The following is a 19,911-nucleotide window of genomic DNA, read 5'->3' as shown; positions in this document are numbered from 1 at the left end:
TTCTAAAATCAGGAACATGCTGACTCAAAGCGATGCTGAGAAATTAATCCATGCATTTGTTACCTACAGAGTAGACTATAATTCCTTGTTATCAGGGGGCCACAATAACTGCCTAAAAAGTCTCCAACTCGTTCAAAACGCTGCAGCAAGAGTTCTCACAAGAACCAGTAGGAGAGATCATATCACCCCAATATTAGCTTCCCTTCACTGGCTTCCTGTTAAATCTAGAATATAATTCAAAATCCTCTTCTTAACCTATAAAGCCCTGAACAACCAGGCCCCATCATATCTTAAACAGCTGTTAGTCCCAGACTGTCCCAGAAGAACGCTTCGTTCTCAGAGTGCTGGTCTGCTGGAGGTTCCAGGTTCTCTAAAAGCAGAACAGAAAGTAAAGCCTTTAGCTATCAGGCTCCTGTTATGTGGAACCAGCTCCCAGTGTCTGTAAGGGAGGCTGACTCAGTCGCTGCTTTAAGACCAGGATGAAGACCTTTCTACTCAATAAAGCTTACAGCTTGGGGTCACGCCTGCTCTCTCTCTCTCTCTCTCTCTCTCTCTCTCTCTCTCTCTCTCTCTCTCTCTCTCTCTCTCTCTCTCTCTCTATCTATCTCTCTCAACTATTATGTAACTGTTCTGAAAGGTGATGTTGGGAAAATGATTCATGGATTTATTGTATAAATCTGTGAACCTGTGTCCACTTCAGTGGAAATAAAACGATCTCTCCCCCTTTCTCTCTCTTTCCACTATGGGAGACCAAAAAGTCAGAACACCAAAACCCTGAACCAAGAGGCTGTCTCTGAGGTGGACAAGAGCCGTGCTTGAGGGATCGCAGACAGAACATCAATCAGCTGATCCATTGAGACAGCCTGGATTCAATGGGTGCAATTCTAATTGGGCATCAATCAAAACAGCTGATCCACTGATTAATCGAGGAACCCGGACCCAGTGGGTGTAAGCTTTTACTTAAACCTGGGCTCCTACCATGTGGAACCGGCTCCAAGTTCTGCTCCTTCTCTCCTTCCAATGTAATTTCATTGTACTACTGTAATTTCATTGTATTGCTACATGCCATTAATGATTGTTCTTCTTGTAGCCTATGTACCCTGTGTTTATATATGAATTGTATGTAGATACAAGAAACTGTCTGTCCTATCTCCTTCTCTTTCTGTCCCCTCACCCCAACTGGAACAGCAGAAAGCCACCACCTCTGAGCCTGGTTCTGCAAAGGTTTCTTCCTGTTAAAGGGGAGTTTTTCCTTTCCACAGTCGCTTATGCTTGCTCATGTGGATCTGTTGGGTTTCTCTGTAAAAGTGTCTCGAAACGACCATGTTGTAATTGGCACTTCATAAACAAAGCTTAATTGAATTGAATTGAACTGAGGTCAGAAAACGTCCTGAAACTTAAACTGACCACATATTTACAAAGTGTTGGAGGCTCCGTCTGTGAACCCTGCTGAACTCCACTGATGTTCTCTGATCTCTGATTGGTGCTGACAGGACTGCTGTCAGAGACAGAGACCGTCCTTCCTACAGAGGACACAGACTCACTGTAGAACCAGAGGACCGGAGTCCAAATCCAGCATAGAGAGGTTGAGAGAATGTGGTGTTGAAGGTGTAGAGGTGGATCAGAGAGTCAGAGGAGACTCTGAAGAAGGACAGAGAGCCAGCAGGACAGTCCACATACACTGCTACTCTACCAGAGGAGGAGGAGGAGGAGGAGGAGGAGGAGGAGGTTTTTCTGCCATTGTACCTGACATAGTAACCTTTATCAGAGCAGTTCAGACTCCAGGACTGATCATTCCATCCAAACACACACTCATTACTGCCTCCTCTCCTCCTGATTCCTCTGTAACTCACTGATATAGAAACCTCTCCGCTCCACTCAACCTCCCAGTAACATCGACCACTCAGATCATTTCTACACAGCAGCTGTTCATAGTCTTCAAATCTGTCTGGATGATCAGGATACGGCTGCTCTTCCTTCACACGTGTCACCTTCCTGTTGTTGTTGGACAGTTTCAGGTTTCTGCTCATTGAGTTTGTGTCCAGTTCAAGTTGAGAGAAATCTGATGGAGAGAAAGAGAGAAAAGTCATCCTCTGACACATGTGATGGATTTCTTCTCTCTGGACTTCCTGACATGTTGTTCATTCAGAGAAAGTTTCATGAGGAAACTTGTTGTCAGACTTCTCTTGTCAGTAATGTTTGAATGAATCAAAACTTTTGATTGAAAGACAAACAGACACTGTTTGGTCCTCATCAGTCCAACTTACACTTCCTGGGACCAGGTTTTAACCTCTGCTCTCCACCATGGTCCACCCTGCAGGAAGAAAGACAGTCAGAAGGGTTTTCTCTCCAACAGGAGTCCTAACTGCTGCTCAACATGAAGCAGAGCTCCTCAGAAACAGGCTGAAAGAGCTCTGAGTCCACACTCTGGGACTGTTTCACTCAGGACAGCAGTCAGCTCTGGATGGATGGATGAAGAAGATGAAGTGATGAATGAAGCCTCCTCTGATGTTTCAGCTCACACTGACTCATTTCAAAGGTTCAGACTTGGTTCAAAGTCTCTGTGGAGACGTTTGGAGGCTGAAAGTGTTTCTGCTGCTTTGGATCAGTGTGATGAAGATGAAACCTGTCGGCATGTTTCTGCTCCTCTCCTCCTAAAGACAGCTGGAAAAGGAGCTTTCAAAGGATCCTTCACACTTCTGGAGTTTTCACTGAAAGACTCCGTCTGACAGAGAAGAAGAGAAGTTCTGTTTCTCTTCATCAACCAGCTCCAACACACACATGGAGAAAAGTCTCCATTCAGCCAAAACACACAGAAACCCCTGAAGATCATGTTGGAATGGAAAGTGGATGAATTCTCATCAGGATTTTAAGAGTGAAGAGAAAAGCAGCAGTTTGATCAAAGGATTCAAACTCCAGGTCCAGATGTCTGAACCACATCACAGAGGCTTCAACCAGTAATGGAAATTTTATGTATTTGAACCACCACTGTGGGTCTGTGTGGGACAGCGTCATGGTTCAGACCTGGACCACAGTCCACCTATTGAGGACCACTGCTGTGGACAGTCTCAGCGTCCATGAGGAGCTCCTGCTGTGTGTCCATACCTGAGAGTGTCCAGACTGCACTGTAGATCCTCCACTGCAGCAAACAGCTTCTCCACTCCTGAGGCTCCTGGATGGTTGTAGCTCAGGTCCAGCTCTCTCAGATGGGAGGACTTGGAGCTCACAGCTGAGACCAGAGAAGCACAGCCTTCCTCTGAGACCAGACACCCTGACAGACTGGAGGCACAAACATGGCATCAAGTCAACCAGGAAGAAGGAAGATCCTCCACATGATCAAGCAGCAGCTGGATCCTGACCTGAGAGCTTCCAGTTTACAGTGAGGACTCTCCAGTCCAGAAGACAGTAGCTTCACTCCTGAATCCTGCAGGTCGTTGTTACTCAGGTCCAGATGTGTCAGACTGGAGGACTGAGAGCTGAGAACTGAGGACAGAGCTCCACAGCTTCTCTCTGACAGACCACAGCTGCTCAACCTGAAGAAGAAGAAGATCAGTCAGTCATGTGGAAAACAAAGAAGACCACAAAGTGAGACAAGAAGTCCAGTCAGTGAACTGGACATCTGTGCAGATCTGAACTTTCTCTGGAATGGTTTCATTTACAGAATTTCTGTGTCCACTGACTGACTGTTTATTCATTCATGTTGAAGTCAGCTTTTGTAAAGTCTTTGTCCAGAACCAGCATGAACAGAACCTGTGTTGACACAGAGAGCAGTGTGTAGAGCTGTGATGGAGCAGCTGGAGCCACAGATCTCTGAAGAACCTCCATCAGCTGTCATGGGACCAACTAGACCACATGAGTCAAACTCTGGTCCTTGATTGCCTGCGTCCTACATGTTGCAGGTCTCTCCCACTTCAAACACACCTGACTGTAATGAGGACTCAATACTGGGCTTCTGGAGAAGCTTGGTGGAGACACCATCATGAGATGTAGGTGAGTTGAAGCAGGGAGACGTCCAACATTCAGGACAGCAGACCTGGAGGACCACAGTTCATCACCAATGAAAGAGACAATCCAGAGATGGAAGAAGGCTCCACCTGAAGACCCTGGAGACACGTTAGGAATCACTGCTCATCGGTCTGGAGTTGAGCTTTAGATCTTCACTACATGAAGATACTTTTACAAACTCCAATGTTCTGCTGTTTGTTCATCTGATGGTCTGAAACGTCTTTAAATTCTGGGATATAGTGATCCAATAATTCATGAATGTCAACAACATATCAATTTGACCGTTTCTTAAAGAACTTGCTGAAACACACACACTTTCCTGGTTTAAGCAGGACTCTTACACAGTTTTCAGGTCAGGTGATCTGCAGACTCAACACATTTTCTTTCATTAATCAATTTATTACATATTTTTTTCCAGTTTTCTATCAGTATCTTCAGAGGTTGAAACCAGAATGTACTGAATGATGAAGTTCTGAAATAATTGTTGGTTGAATTTCATGATGGAAGAAATCTTCAGTTTGATGAGCTCTGAGGTGAAAAGAGGCCATGTTTGTTTGAGAAAAGTGATTCTGTTTTTCTTTGGTAAAATAATGAAAGAAGGTCTATTAACTGATATGATTATCATGATGATTTTTACATGTTTATGGTGTGTTTTCTCCTCAAGATGATTATTGGCAGATAACATGTCTTAAATCAATTTTTTTAAAACATTGATCTTCAGATTTCTTTAATTTCTGGTGAATGTCTGAACATTTTTTAAACCAGCATAATACAAATCATCTACTAGTAGATTCTGGAAGACACCACTGTTTTTCAACCTAAACACAGTCTGGAGCAGATCACTGACATGTTACCATCACACAGCACAGTGAGTGGATGATGTGTGGCTGCTGCTCTCCAGCTGGACTGACAGTGGAAACATTACTGGTTACTTTGTTATTTGACTTTCCAGATATTCAAGGAGGAAATATCAAGAACCTACAATGTTTCACTGAAATCTTCACAGCTGCTCTACAGATAGCAGGAGAAGAACAGAGAATGGTGGATTCATATTTAACGTGTTTGTACCTGAGAGTCTCCAGACTGCACTGTGGATCCTCCACTGCAGCAAACAGCTTCTCCACTCCTGAGGCTCCTGGATGGTTGTAGCTCAGGTCCAGCTCTCTCAGATGGGAGGACTTGGAGCTCACAGCTGAGACCAGAGAAGCACAGCCTTCCTCTGAGACCAGACACCCTGACAGACTGGAGGCACAAACATGACATCAAGTCAACCAGGAAGAAGGAAGATCCTCCACATGATCAAGCAGCAGCTGGATCCTGACCTGAGAGCTTCCAGTTTACAGTGAGGACTCTCCAGTCCAGAAGACAGTAGCTTCACTCCTGAGTCCTGCAGGTCGTTGTTACTCAGGTCCAGATGTGTCAGACTGGAGGACTGAGAGCTGAGAACTGAGGACAGAGCTCCACAGCTTCTCTCTGACAGACCACAGCTGCTCAACCTGGAGACGAAGAAGATCAGTCAGTCATGTGGAAAACAAAGAAGACAACAAATTGAGAAAACAAGTCCAATCAGTGAATTGGACCTCTGTGCAGATCTGAGCACCCTGAAACTCCTCAGACCGAGCAGCTGATTAGCCAACAGAAGAACTCCTGACCAGCTGCAAACAGCCTGAGGACCAGCTGCCTGCGCCCCTTTTTGCAAATTTGCTCCAGCCTGGGTCGGGAGCTTATCTACTGCCTGGGAAAAGTGTGAGTAATCATATCTCAGATCCTGGTGGAACTGTGAGACCAGACAAGGTGTGAGCTGTGCTGTCCAAGTTCCAGAACACTGCTTTTGTGTTTACATCTGTTCCAGGACAAGTTCCCAGCAGAGGACGTATCGGGTTAGCACCCACTAGCTAGCTGATGAGCTAACGTACCAACAAGCAGCAGCAAAACCTAAATCCATCAACCTGAAGAGCAACTGCACTCCATGCTGGGGGCTGCCGCTTGTTAACCACCAACTAAAGCAGCAACTGCAAACTTCTTCTGGAGTGACTCCATGCCACACTGGGGACAGCTACCAGTTAGCAGTAACCGTCAGGCTAACGCGTTCACTTGCAGCAGCAGCTAAGAACAACTGGAGCAGCTTCCCGAGACACAGGAGACATGCTCCGAACGTCCTTCAAAACCCCAAAATACCACCCAAGTCCAAGGCAGAGGATGAAACTGAGTAAGAGTTTGTGTCACTGTCTGAACTTTTACAACAGCAAAAAGAGAATTCCATGGCTCTGTTGAACCAGCAACAAGAAAACTTTAAGGGCTTTGTGAAAATCATCATGGACTCCACTAACACAAGACTGGAGGAGATGAAAAATGACATTCAGGAACTGAAAACAAGTCTGGGATTTACTGAGAAGGAGGTGGATGAGCTAAAGTCAAATCTTTAAAAACATTCTGAATACAACTGTTGGGGACTCATTGATGTGAAAACATTAATCTGAAGAACCCAGCTAAATCATGACAAGGAGTCGTATGTTCTGTGCACAAGACAGGCCTGGTCTTCAGCATGCACAGGCCCTTCAAGACAAAGAAGGGAGGGTGGCCATGTGCTCGCCTCAGCCCTACCCAGAACAAAAGATCATGGTGCCTGTTTTCAGCTCCCCACAGCAGTGCAGTACCACCACCCACCTCACGAGGGCTCACCACCCACCCCACGAGGGCTCTCATGAGACCCACTCCCCAAAACGGGAGGGGGGACTCAGGTCGCTGTCTGATTGGCCGAGCGGGAAGGGCGGGACTTCCGTTTCGCCCTTCACTCAAAAGGGTGAGACTCCGCCCATACCTTCAGTGTTAGATGGACCTTTCTATTCAGCAAGACTTATACCGCATGTCTTTGCACGGATTAACATGTCCGAAGCCTCGCGGGCAAGATTAAGGAACCGACCTTTCCCTTTTTCACCGGTGAACTTTCCACAACGTAGCAGCTGCCCTCCATCGGACTGAGCCCCCTGTCTCCACCAGCTGTGCAGCACCCGCTCCACCTCCTCTCCTCACCTGCAGCCGGCAGAGCATCCGAAATGAGACCGGACCTCTGTTCTTCATGTCAAACCTCCATAAAGAGTCACCTGAGTCCGACTGGACACTTTCAATCGGTCAGACGACCCAGTTGAAACAACGGTTTCAACCGAGTCAAAACACAGACACACCCCCACGGGTTGTCATCTTAGTGGTTAACACCCCTTGCTCAGCACACCTTGCAGCACGGTGGTTGACTGGTTAGCGCTCTTACAGCACGAATGTCATGGGTTTGATCCCTGAACCGTGCGGGCCTTTCTGTGTGGAGTTTGCATGTTCCTTCCCGTGTCTGGATGGGTTTCCCCCATCAATCGATAACATGTACGCTTGGTCAATCCTCCAGTCAGGTGATTCTGACCATTAGCATGACTCTTATCTGGAGATGGGTCCTCGGGCGCTCCCCGCAGCTGCCCACTGCTCCTTACAGAATGCTTCAGTGGCATTGAAGGATGGGTTAAATGCAGAGGAAGAGTTTTGTTGTACATTCACTGTATAATGACAAATAAAGTACCTTGCCATACCTCTTCCTTCGGGAAGAAACACACACACACACACACACACACACACACACACACACACACACACACACACACACACACACACATTGATGTTTGCATGCTTTGAATCGGTCCAGTTTTGTTATTAGATGTTTTAATTAGGAATAGACATTTTTAATAAATGCTCAATAACTGAACTGGATGATTCATAATGGTTTTTGATTGTGTTTTGTGACAATGTTAATGTGATGGTTGTAACAGCTTAGCGCACGATCTTACGCTTCTCTGATAATTTAACAGTTGTTTATCCAAAGTTTGGCCTCCAAGTGAGCTGGACTAAAACCAAGTTCATGTATGTCCAGTGTTTCCCCTAGGATTGGCCCCTGGGGGGGGGGGGGGGGGGGGGGGGGGGGGGGGGTGGGGGGGGGGGGGGGGGGGGTGAGTCATAATATGTTCTTTTTTCATTTGTAATTACAGCTGGCCAACAATTAATTGCACCCAAATCCTGGAGTTAATCACGATTAAAATGGCTCATTTGAAGTCTGCTGATTCCATTCAAAATGTGTGTGTGTTACATAAATAATTTTACAATTGATCAAATATGATTTATAATGGCTTAAAATACCAAGTCTTTATCAAGATTGCCCTCCAACACACACACACACACACACACCAATAGCAGAGCAGATGAAAAATGGTTTGAAAAATAAGTTTCTTATTAGCGCTCACTTCCTCAAACTCCATTCTATCTCCAAGACAGCCTAAATTCAGTCACGCCGAATTGTGCCTCATACTTACCTTCATTAAGCCAGATTGTGTGTTGAAGGCAAATGTACTTTATTTTGCGTGTTTTCAGCGCCTGAAAAACGCCCAGCTGGCCGGAACGCTGCACCTACAAAACTCGCGATTTAAGTTTCACTTTCATTTTCTTCATATTTGCGCTCCTTATTTCAGTTTGTGCCTCATACCAGCATTTTCCTTGTGATTTTTCTGATAATTCGTCCGAGTTCAATATGGCAGATAATGAGGAATGGACCGTGTTTCACCGCTAAAAGCGCATGTGTTTTTTTTTTTTTTTAGGCTCAGCTGGAACGCTCAGCCTCCTACGCTAGTTTGCAGTGGCGCATCTCGTGTAAGGACAGCATGTGGAACGGCCTTTATGCAGGAAAACTAAAGTTTGCGTGTAAAAAAGTAACAATTATTTTTATTTAACTTGACCTTCGAGGGGGGGCGGGGGGTGCCGTTGGGGGGGCTGGGCGCCCCCCTAATATAATGGTAGGGGAAACACTGTATGTCGGTGATGGACCAGATCCACCTCCCATGCAAATTGGGAGCGACATCATAGGGCCTGTCAAGAACTTTGTGTACCTGGGGTCCATGGTGACAGACAGCGGGGACCGAAAACCAGAGATTGATCGCAGACGAGCCCTGGCAGCATCTGCTCTGTCGTCTCTCTGGAAGCCAGTCTGTTGGAACCAGACCGTCTCAGGCATGACGAAGCTCCGGATTTACAAATCGGCCGTACTCTCCATCCTGCTTTATGGCTCAGAAACGTGGCCCCTGAACGACACTCTGGCCGCACGAATCAATGGCTTTGATAGCAGGGCTCTGAGAGCCATCGAGAACATTAGGTGGCCTCAGCAAGTTTCCAATGAAGTGCTCAGAGCCTACACAGGCCAGCCCCGAGCATCTTCCTTGGTTGCACAACGCCGCACCCGCTGGCTCGGCCTCATGTGTTCAGCACTTTGCGTTGTTTTTATGAATATGAAGAGTGCTCTACAAATGAAATTTGATTTGATTTGATTGAAAGACAACCCTCCTCCCATATTCTTCAGCAGCAGCACATTCACAGAGGAGCTAAATAGTTTCTTTGCCCAGTTTGAGGCCAACACCTCCTCTCATCAGCAGTCACTGCCCCCCGCCCCGAGAAGATCTATTGACTGATATGATTCTCATGATGATTTTTACGTATTTGCCATGTGTTTTCTCTTCAAGATGATTATTGACTGATAACACTTTGTCTTAAATCTTGTTTTAAAGAATTTCCATTCATATTTCTTGAATTTTTGGTAAATATGTGTACATTCGTAAAACCAGCAGAATGTAAATCATCTGTTAGCAGATTCTGGAAGACTCCATTGCTTTTCAAACTCTGTAGCAAATCCCTGTGATGTGTTACCATCATACAGCACAGTGAGTGGATGATTTGTGGCTGCTGCTCTCCAACTGAACCAACAGTGGAAACATTACTGGTTACTTTGTGATTTGACTTCGCAGAAAATTCCCAGGAAATATCAAGAACCTTCAATGTTCCACTGAGATCTTCACAGCTGCTCTACAGATAGCAGGAGAAGAACAGAAAGTGGTGGATTTTATTCAACCTGTTTGTACCTGAGAGTCTCCAGACTGCACTGTGGATCCTCCACTGCAGCAAACAGCTTCTCCACTCCTGAGGCTCCTGGATGGTTGTAGCTCAGGTCCAGCTCTCTCAGATGGGAGGACTTGGAGCTCACAGCTGAGACCAGAGAAGCACAGCCTTCCTCTGAGACCAGACACCCTGACAGACTGGAGGCACAAACATGGCATCAAGTCAACCAGGAAGAAGGAAGATCCTCCACATGATCAAGCAGCAGCTGGATCCTGACCTGAGAGCTTCCAGTTTACAGTGAGGACTCTCCAGTCCAGAAGACAGTAGCTTCACTCCTGAATCCTGCAGCTGGTTGTTACTCAGGTCCAGATGTGTCAGACTGGAGGACTGAGAGCTGAGAACTGAGGACAGAGCTCCACAGCTTCTCTCTGACAGACCACAGCTGCTCAACCTGAAGAAGAACCAACAATGAAAACCAGATTGATGTTTCTCCTGGACTCAGTTCTACAGATTTGCTCTTAAACCACGTACAGAGCTTTGTTGGAGGCTTTGACCACTGGCAGCAGCTTCAGAAGAGCCTCCTCTGAAGCAGAGTATTTCTTCAGGTCAAACTCCTTCAGATCTTCTTCTGATGACAGTAAGATGAAGACCAGAGCTGACCACTGAGCAGGAGACAGTTCCTCTGTGGACAGACGTCCTGATCTCAGGGACTGTTGGATCTCCTCCACCAGAGAACCATCATTCAGTTCATTCAGACAGTGGAACAGATTGATGCTTCTCTCTGCAGACAGACTCTCACTCAGCTTCTTCTTTATGTACTGCACTGTTTCCTGATTGGTCTGTGAGCTACTTCCTGTCTGTGTCAGCAGACCTCGAAGGAGACTCTGATTGGCCGGCAGTGAAAGACCCAGGAAGAAGCGGAGGAACAAGTCCAGGTGTCCATTTGGACTCTTCAAGGCCTCATCCACTGCTCTCTGATGGAGAAGGTGGAGAGTAGGTTTGTCCCTCCAAATATTCAACCACCAGGAGGGTTGCTGTTGTTCTTCCAGCAGGTTGATTCCAGACTTGATGAAGGTCTGATGGACATGAAGAGCAGCCAGAAACTCCTGAAGGCTCAGATGGATGAAGCAGAACACCTTGTCCTGGTACAGGCCGCTCTCCTCTCTGAAGATCTGGGTCAACATTCCTGAGTACACTGAGGCTGCTCTGAGATCGATGCCACACTCTGTCAGGTCGGGTTCATAGAAGATCAGGTTTCCTTTCTGCAGCTCCTCAAAAGCCAGTTTTCCCAGAGACTCCATCATCTCCCTGCTCTCTGGACTCCAGTGTGGATCTGTGGCAGCTCCTCCATCATACTTGACCGTCTTGACTTTGGCCTGGACCACCAGGTGGTGGATGTACATCTGGGTCAGGGTCTTGGGCAGCTCTCCTCCCTCTCTGCTCTTCAACACCTTCTCCAGAACTGTAGCAGTGATCCAGCAGAAGACCGGGATGTGGCACATGATGTGGAGGCTTCGGGAGGTCTTGATGTGGGAGATGATCCTGCTGGCCTGCTCCTCCTCTCTGAACCTCCTCCTGAAGTACTCCTCCTTCTGGGGGTCGGTGAACCCTCGGACCTCTGTCACCCTGTCCACACAGTCAGCAGGGATCTGATTGGCTGCTGCAGGTCGTGTGGTGATCCAGAGGCGAGCAGAGGGAAGCAGTTTCCCCCTGATGAGGTTTGTCAGCAGAACATCCACTGAGGTGGACTCTGTAACTTCAGTCAGGAACTCAGTGTGCTGGAAGTCCAGAGGGAGTCGACACTCATCCAGACCGTCCAAGATGAAGACCACCTGGAAGTCTTCAAAGCTGCAGATTCCTGCTTCTTTGGTCTCAGTGAAGAAGTGATGAACAAGTCCCACCAAGCTGAACTTCTTCTCCTTCAGCACATTCAGCTCTCTGAAGGAGAATGGAAATGTGAAGTGGACGTCCTGGTTGTCTTTGTCTTCAGCCCAGTCCAGAGTGAACTTCTGAGTCAGGACTGTTTTCCCAATGCCAGCCACTCCGTTTGTCAGCACTGCTCTGATTGGTTGAGATCTTCCAGGTGAGGCTTTAAAGATGTCTCCTGGTCTGATGCTTGTTTCTGCTCTGTCTGCTGTCCTGGATGCTGCTTCAATCTGTCTGACCTCATGTTCCTCATTGACCTCTGCAGCCCCTCCCTCTGTGATGTGGAGCTCTGTGTAGATCTGGTTCAGGAAGGTGGACTCTCCTGCTTTAGAGACTCCTTCAAACACACACTGGAACCTCTTCTTCAGCCCACATTTCAGCTTCTGTTGGCAGATTGGAGCAGAAGTTCCTGGAAATAAAAAGAAAAAAGGGTTGAGTGTATTAGACACTGAAAGTGAAGATGAAAATGTGTTGTTGATGTTTCTCCTCCATCAGATCATCCAGCTCTTCAGTAGAGACCAAACAGCCTCTGATCTGATGGAGATGTTTGCATGATATGAACAGCAGAGCTCAGGAAGAGACATGAGACCATTGTTGTCTCCATGTTTGATGATTGGGGATGTGGACTTGTGGGAGCTGGCCTCCCTTCCTGTTTCCTGTGCTCCCTGTACTGGTTGGTATCAGCTGCTCTGAGTGGAGCTCTTCAGCTCTCAGTGTGGATTCCTCTCTGTGGTCTGACTTCAACCAGTTTCCATCTCTTGTTTTGGAGTTTCCAGCTGCTTCTGTCTGTTTCACAGTTTCTGTGTCTGACCTGGAAATGACCTCTGACCTCTGGTTTGGACTCTGTTTCTGCTCTCTGCTCTCCAGTCACTGTTGGACCTGAAAACATTTCTGTTTCATCTCCATCCTGTGAAATGAGATCAAATCCTCTTACTGCTCCTCAGACGCTCAGCCAGCTCCTCCTGCTTCATCCTCCTCAGGAAGTCCAGAGTCATCCTCACTAATGACTCTCTGCTGCTCCTCTGCTCTTCATCCTCATCCTCTCTCTCACTCCCAAAGCATGCTGGGTAATCTGGACTCAGGAGCTTCTTCATCTTCTTCAGCTCCTCCTTCATGAAAGCCACCATGTTGTCCTCCAGCAGCTGGAACAGAGAAACATCTGGAGTGAGACAGATGGAGATGTGAGTGTAAATCCAGGATGACAACATGTGAAGCCGAGTCACTCTTCATGTGGATCTCCAGCAGAAACAGCTTCAGCATCAGTGAAGGCTGGAAGCTGGATGAAGGTTGGACTGTTTCACTCTGGACCTGAATGGATCGAAGAAGCTGAGAGTCTGCTTCATGTTTCAGCTGGAAGTCTCCACAACTTCTTCTGTCTCACTGATGTGACAGTAAAGTGTTGAATGGAGACTTGTTCTCACCATAAAGATGGAGTCCAGATGTGTTTGATGCTGAGGGGCGGAGCCTCCACGGAGAGCCTGGGAGCTCTGCTGGCTGACGCTGCAGAAACATGTTGACTTTGTTCAAGCTGCTGTTATGATGATGAATCCTGACACAAACACTGATTCTCACCCCTCATCAGCTCCTCCTGCTCCACATTTAAACTCAATGGGTTTAAACATGGACCGGTCACTCTTCAGGGACACACAGCTGGATGGAAACTCAGAGTCAGAGCTGAAAACAAACAACATCAGGAACAGACTGAGTGGAAAAATGGAGGAAGACTGGAGGATAAAGGGAAGAGTGAGAGTTTCAGACTCTGATGATTCTCTGACTGAGAATGATTGAACAGTTAGAAACTGTAGCAGGATTTTTGCTTGAAAACTCACTGTGCTTTGAAATCTATTATGTCATCCTTGGAATGGTCACTCTTCAGGGACACACAGCTGAGTTCAACTTCAGGCTCTGACCTGATACAAAGACAAAGAGGTATTACACACACGCACGCACGCACGCACAGAGTAAAATCATGTGAAGAAGACTGGTGGACAGTTAAAGATGGAGTCTCACCTCTGAGCTGTGGTCTGGTTCTCTTGTTCTCCACACAGAGTCCTTTTAGAGGGAGGGACTCCCTCCTCTCTGTCCTCACACTGATCCATGGCAGAACACACACCTGCACACACATGCATGCACACACAGTTAAATATGACCATGTTGACGACCTGTCTGATCTTCAAACTACTGCTGAATGATGTTTCTGAAGGAGACCTGATTTCTGTCCCCAAAAGAATGAGTCCCAACAATGTAGTGAAAACAAGTGTGTGTGTGTGTGTGTGTGTGTGTGTGTGTGTGTGTGTGTGTGTGTGTGTGTGTGTGTGTGTGTGTGTGTGTGTGTGTGTGTGTGTGTGAGAGAGAGAGAGAGAGAGAGAGAGAGAGACCGAGTGGCCACCCTGAATCAGAATGTGCTTCACCTGGATGTCGTCTGGAGGATCAGAAAGAATGAGGTTGCAATTCATAATTTCAATTATGAAATTCAAACCCTTCAGGATCAGCCTCACAGCAAAGAATCAGACTCTTTCTCAGTTTGTTTGGTTGGAGTCGAGCTGCCTTTCACCCAGGGCCGGCCCGGGCTTCAGAGGCGCCCTAGGCAAGCCCGAGACGAGCGCCCATTGGGAGCGTGTTTTTCGAGCGGTCCCGACATTTGTTGAGCGGGGGGGGGGGGGGGGGGGGGGGGGGGGGGGGCACTGCGGTGCAATGCCGAACAATACCGATCAGTCCCGGGCAGCGCCGAGGACGAGGAGCGCGGTGCGTCGGACCGCTGCACAGCGGGGCACACGGAACACAGAGCGTCGTGGCGCCCCTTGTACGACCGCGGCGCCCCCTTTGGGACGTGGCGCCCTAGGCGGCCGCCTAGTTCGCCTATGCCTAGAGCCGGCCCTGCTTTCACCCCACTTTCCCTCATCCTATCCGAAGTCACTACGTCAGCTGGCGGAGCCTCCTGAGCGCGCACCTGGACCTTATTAGACAGAGCACGGTGAGCCCAGATGAGGAAGGAACACGGGTGGCTCAACAGCGCGAGCAGCGCGAGCCAATATAGCCTGGAGAGTTCTGTACTTACCTCAAAGCGATCGTGCAGGCGATCTCCCCAACACGGTCAAAAAAGACACCTGAAGAACAGCCGGTAAGCCGCCATGTTTGTTCGCTGTTTACTGTGGGAGAAGTGCGGCTCTGTGATGCGTTCAGGAGCACTGGGACATTTTGAGATTGCTTCAGTGAAGATTGGACACTGGAGTTGCTGCGGATTGTGTTTATTTTGTAAAAAATTAATGGATTGGTTATTTCATAAAAAGAGAGAAATAATTATTTACTAAAAACGGTAAAACAATGTTTATATTTTATTTGCTAAAAGCCCTCTGAACTGATCAAGAAGAAATAAAGATTAAGATGTAATATAGATTTTGCAGTGTTAAAAAAGTGGAAATAGAAAGCTTTGATTTATTTCGTTTAAAATGCTGAAATGTGGTTTGGTAAAATATTGTTAATTAACATAAGGGTTTGAAATTTACTTGTTAAAATGCATTGAAGCTAAAAACAAGAATGATAAAATTTTGTGTCTGTTTTCAAGTACTGATTGTTGTGGAATTTTTGGTGAATCAGAGCCAAAGATGACGAGTCAAGGTGTTGACGCTGCACAAGGAGGATTTATTGAGGATTGCAGAGGAAGCACACACAAATCAGCTGATTGAGAGCAAGGCTGTTGCTCCGAGGAGAATCCAACCCGACTCTGGCAGGACTTCCGGCCATGCCAGGTCATATAGCTAGATCTCACGAGACTAGCAGACGCTGTTTCCAAGTGACTTCAGACAAAACAGAGCGGCCTTCACACTGTGTTCCTGAGAACTTTGAAAACAAAGCATTATTCCATATCACTGATATTGTATTCCCTTTGTTTTCTTTTGAGGTTTTTCCACCTAACGCCAAACACCTAACGCTTAACCCTGCCGTTAAAACTAACGCTGCAACTGCAATAAAAAAGAAACTAAAAAGGCAACGAGTGGAGTCCTGCGTGCTTCAGTTGGGGGACATCCTTTCAAGTGGGGATTCTGCACAAACCTACACACACTCGACACAGTTCGTCACCACAATAAGGCTCTGTTTTAAATAAGCTCAGGATATTTTCTTCCACCAGGATCTGGAGACGTTCACCTCAGCAGGACTTGGCTCCATGAAACACTGAGTTCACTCCGTCACAGTGGACAGGTCACCAGTTGATGAAGGACTCCATCACCTCCACCCTGTGGAGCAGAGAGGGAGCTCCACCAGGCTGCTGCTTCAACACCATCACTGTGAGCAGACTGAGCAGTCAGAGGGACCTGGGTCTCTCTCACATCTGGAAATGGATTCAGGGTTTTTGACCGGCCGCTCCCAGAGGGTGAGAGTAGGACCCCAGCTGTCCTCAGCATGGAGGACCACCAGCTCTCCACAGGGCTGTGCTGAGTCCCCTCCTCTACACCCACGACTGCACCCCCACCCACCCAAGAAACTCCATCACCACCTCTGTGGTGGGGCTCATCTCAGGAGGTGAGGCTGCTTCCAGGGTGGAGGTGGAGCGACTGTGGGTCTGGTGCTCCATCAACAACCTCATCCTGAACATCTCCAAGCTGAAGGAACTGATCATCAGGAGCAAACCGGACCTTCAGCTCAGAACAATCAATGGGGACAGGGTGGAGATGGAGCCAGACTTCAGCTTCCTGGTCTCCTCCATCAGTAAAGACCTGACCTGGACTGCTGGCTCCACCCTGATCCTGAAGAAGGCCCAGCAGAGACTTGACTTCCTGAGGATTCTCAGGAAGAAGAATGTAAAAGCTCAGCTCTTGGTGTCCTGCTGCTGCTGCTCGGTGGAGTCCGTGCTGACTCCAGCATTGAGCTGTGGTTTTCCAGCTGCAGCAGAGAGGAAGCAGCTCCAGAGGCTCAGAAACACTGCCAGACCCTGAGCAGCTGCCTCTCCCTTCTCTGGAGGAGATCTACCACACCTGCTGCCTCAGCAGGGACTCCTCACAACCCGGTCTCCACCTTTTGAACTCCGACCCTCAGGGAGGCACTTCAGGGCCATGAAGGAGAAAAAACTGACTATAAACAGCTTTTATTCTGGAGCTGTCGCCCTGAATGCTGCTAACAAAACCAAACAGCTGACAATCCTTAACCTTCACTTTGAAATAAAACTGACAAAACACAAAGCACAAAAACCCAAGTTCAATATTCTGGCAACATTTTTTGTATTTCTCCTTTTTTTTTGTTTTTACCTTGTCTATTACTGTAATCCACCCTTCTACTCTTTTGCAGTGTATTGGGAGAATTAATTAGTTGAAAACATTTAATCAACTGACACAACTTTGTACGCATTGACAACTTTTATAGCATGTACACATTTTTTTTACAGAGTCAGTTTTTATATATTTGAAAACCTATTTACAGACAACTTTTGAAGATTGTGGTTCACATTGACATCTCTCACTGTGGACAGACAGATGGAGACACAGAGAGACAGCAGTGAAGATACACTGGTTAAAGTTTCTACTGCAATAACACCCCCATAAAATGGGATGGAGTGAATTGTCCACCTCTTGAGGGGAAAGAGGCTTCTTGTGTCTTAATGACGCTTTGCTGAAAAGTTACTGAGACTGAAATTCCGAATCTGTGAATACCGTGCCAACTTGACCAGACCCCCACCCTCTTACCCTCACCCCAACTTTTCAGAACAAACTGACACCTTTGGCCACTTCTGTTTCAGATTCCGTTGAGCTTTGTTCACAGTGACAATCAGTGAATTCTGACTCTGATGTCAAACTTCACTCCAACACAAACTCTGAACGTCCACAAGCCTCCAACTCCTGATTCCAGCAGGAAATCACCAGGAAGATTAATATCTAGTCCATTTCTACACAAAGTGTGTGAACAAAGGTCTCAGTACAAAGAGGAGTGTCACCTACTCACACTGTGTGTGTGTTGTCCCTTGCTCTGTATCCTGAAGACTGACGCCAAAATGAGCCAATCAGAGTGAAGGAGGGCTGAAGCCCCGCCCACTACAGAAACTAAAGTATAAATATTCAATGTTTTTTTTTTCGGCCACAGCAAAATGTGAAGAAGCCACCATTTAGCTCGTGTTAAATGTTGGTTGAAATGTTTTTCCAGCAGGTGAATGAGAAGAAAGCAGCTGTCAGGTTTGTGATGGTGAGAATGAAAGAGAAAAAGAGAAGTTAAAAAGTCTCCTGCTCCGTTGTGGAAGCTTCTAAAGAGCTGACAGATTCTCACCTGAACTCTCTTCACATCTTCTTCAGACTCTTTTCCATGTGAGGAAACTGGAGGACAGAAGAAGCTGCTCTGTGTCCCTCTCAGTCCGTCTCTCAGGTCTAACAAGACAAAGTCCATGTCTCTGCTCTGACTCACCAGAGGAGCCAATCATTGACAGAGCCTGTTTAGAACCTGTTTCATGACCTTAATCAGAACTATAAAGTCAACCTGGAGCTTTAAGATAAAGTCTGAACATTTATTTGGTGTAAGAAGTTTTCTCTGGTAACAGCGGTGTTCAACCTGTGGCTCTGGAGCCACATATGGCTCTTCAGCTCCTCTGCAGTGTCTCCCTGAAGCTCCTCATTAGAACCAGAGTCAGTCTGTTATTTTCAGACATCTGCCACTGTTACTGTCGGTTCTGAGTTCTCATCTGGTGCTTTAAGTTGTTTGTTGATCAGGATTTGAAATAAATGTTTTTCTGACAAATACTGCAATGTGCCTTGGTCGTCCCCAGGAAAGTGCATCCAACTGCTGCCATATGTCCTTTGACTGAGCATATTATGTGTGTGTGTGTGTGTGTGTGTGTGTGTGTGTGTGTGTGTGTGTGTGTGTGTGAGTGTTTTCAGTATTATGTTATAAACTGGATAAATGCAACATAAGATTCAGTTTTTGTGTGTGAATCATAACTAAATATGAAACTTTATCAGCTGTCTTCACCTCATTTTAAAGGTTCAACATGTTTTATGACTAAAAGTAAATTTGATTTGGTGGAAAGCCAGAAAAAAGTCTATTTTTGGTCCTGAAGGTTCCAGATCTCTGTCTCATAATCAGGGGGTTCGGGGGGGCCGTGGTGGCCTCAGTCCTCGCCCCCCATGCAGCTCGCTGTGGTTCCTGGAGGAACCTTCAACACTGTCACTGCAGCACTGCAGGACACTTTACCTGGTAACACCTGCAGCCCCGCCTTCTCCCCTCTGACACACTCAGAGGAGGAAATATGATGGAGGTCAGTGGCCTTGATCAGAAATCACATGTTGTTGTGTTTTTCAAGAAGAGGAGGAGCCAGAAACACTTCAGTGGAGGAGCAGGAAGAAATATTGTTCTCCTCTTGAGGCTCAAAAATCACGACAAACACAACAATGTGTCATTCCTGAACAGTCTTCTGTACAAACAATATGACACACACCTTTTCCATGTTACCCTGCTGTTACATGTGAACACTGAGTCTGAATCCTGAATCTCTGAGTTCTGAGTCACTGGAGAAAGTTTAAGTCCGTTAAGAGTGAGTTAGTAAACCTGGAGCTCCAACAAGACTTCATGTGATTCATTTATTTAAAAACTAGAAACCATTCCATTTTACACTGCTCTCATTCTGTTGTTTTGAACCAAGAATTTATGTCTTGATATTTTTCTATTTACAAGCAGCAACAACAGGCGGTAAAGACAGTCAGTCACAACGTGCTGCATGGGGGGCCGAGGATTAACGTTTGGTGTTCGTCTTGACTTTAGTGCCTCAAGAGGAGAACATATTGTTGAAGGTTCCTCCAGGAACCACAGCGAGCTGCATGGGGGGCGAGGACTGAGGCGACCACGGCCCCCCGAACCCCCTGATGATGAGACAGAGATCTGGAACCTTCATGACCAAAAACGATACTTTTTCTGACTTTCTACCAAATCAAATTTACTTTTAGTCACAAAACATGTTGAACAGTTAAAAGGAGGCGAACGCAGCTGATAAAGTTTCATGAATAGTTATGATTCACACAGAAAAAAGCAGGATTACTATTGCAACAACACATCATGAGTAGGGTAAAACTAACCTGTCTCACGACG

At 46.8% G+C, this 19,911-nt stretch overlaps 1 protein-coding gene and 1 long non-coding RNA gene across 2 annotated transcripts; both read right to left on the bottom strand.

Moving 5' to 3' along the window:
* Window positions 1-1,421: 1,421 nt before the first annotated feature.
* LOC115401511 (protein NLRC3-like) lies at window positions 1,422-13,161 on the bottom strand. Its single transcript, XM_030109761.1, has 7 exons — window positions 12,785-13,161; window positions 10,456-12,259; window positions 5,328-5,501; window positions 3,360-3,533; window positions 3,106-3,279; window positions 2,293-2,314; window positions 1,422-2,048 (listed from the first exon to the last, which is right to left on the bottom strand). The coding sequence occupies exons 1-7, from the start codon at window positions 13,056-13,058 to the stop codon at window positions 1,524-1,526; spliced, it is 3,147 nt and encodes a 1,048-aa protein (XP_029965621.1). The 5' UTR covers window positions 13,059-13,161; the 3' UTR covers window positions 1,422-1,523.
* A 261-nt stretch (window positions 13,162-13,422) lies between these two features.
* Window positions 13,423-13,919, bottom strand: LOC115401710 (uncharacterized). The gene is made up of 3 exons (XR_003932996.1): window positions 13,861-13,919; window positions 13,680-13,760; window positions 13,423-13,524 (listed from the first exon to the last, which is right to left on the bottom strand). It is a non-coding gene; the product is annotated as an uncharacterized LOC115401710 (long non-coding RNA).
* Window positions 13,920-19,911: the final 5,992 nt, after the last annotated feature.

The sequence above is a fragment of the Salarias fasciatus genome, chromosome 15 (genome assembly GCF_902148845.1).
Source record: "Salarias fasciatus chromosome 15, fSalaFa1.1, whole genome shotgun sequence".
Lineage (NCBI taxonomy): Eukaryota > Metazoa > Chordata > Actinopteri > Blenniiformes > Blenniidae > Salarias > Salarias fasciatus.
Note: the sequence above shows the minus strand (reverse complement) of the source record. Positions and strands in the feature narration are given on the sequence as shown.

Bases quoted from the DNA above. Each gene is read 5' to 3' on its own strand.
- LOC115401511 (XM_030109761.1), bottom strand. From the start codon at position 13,058: ATGTTGTCATCCTGGATTTACACTCACATCTCCATCTGTCTCACTCCA. The intron at 12,260-12,784 runs GTAAGAGGATTT...TTTTATTTCCAG, and splicing joins GGCTGAGCGTCTGAGGAGCA to GAACTTCTGCTCCAATCTGC. The intron at 2,315-3,105 runs GTATGGACACAC...TTCTTCCTGCAG, and splicing joins TGCAGTCTGGACACTCTCAG to GGTGGACCATGGTGGAGAGC.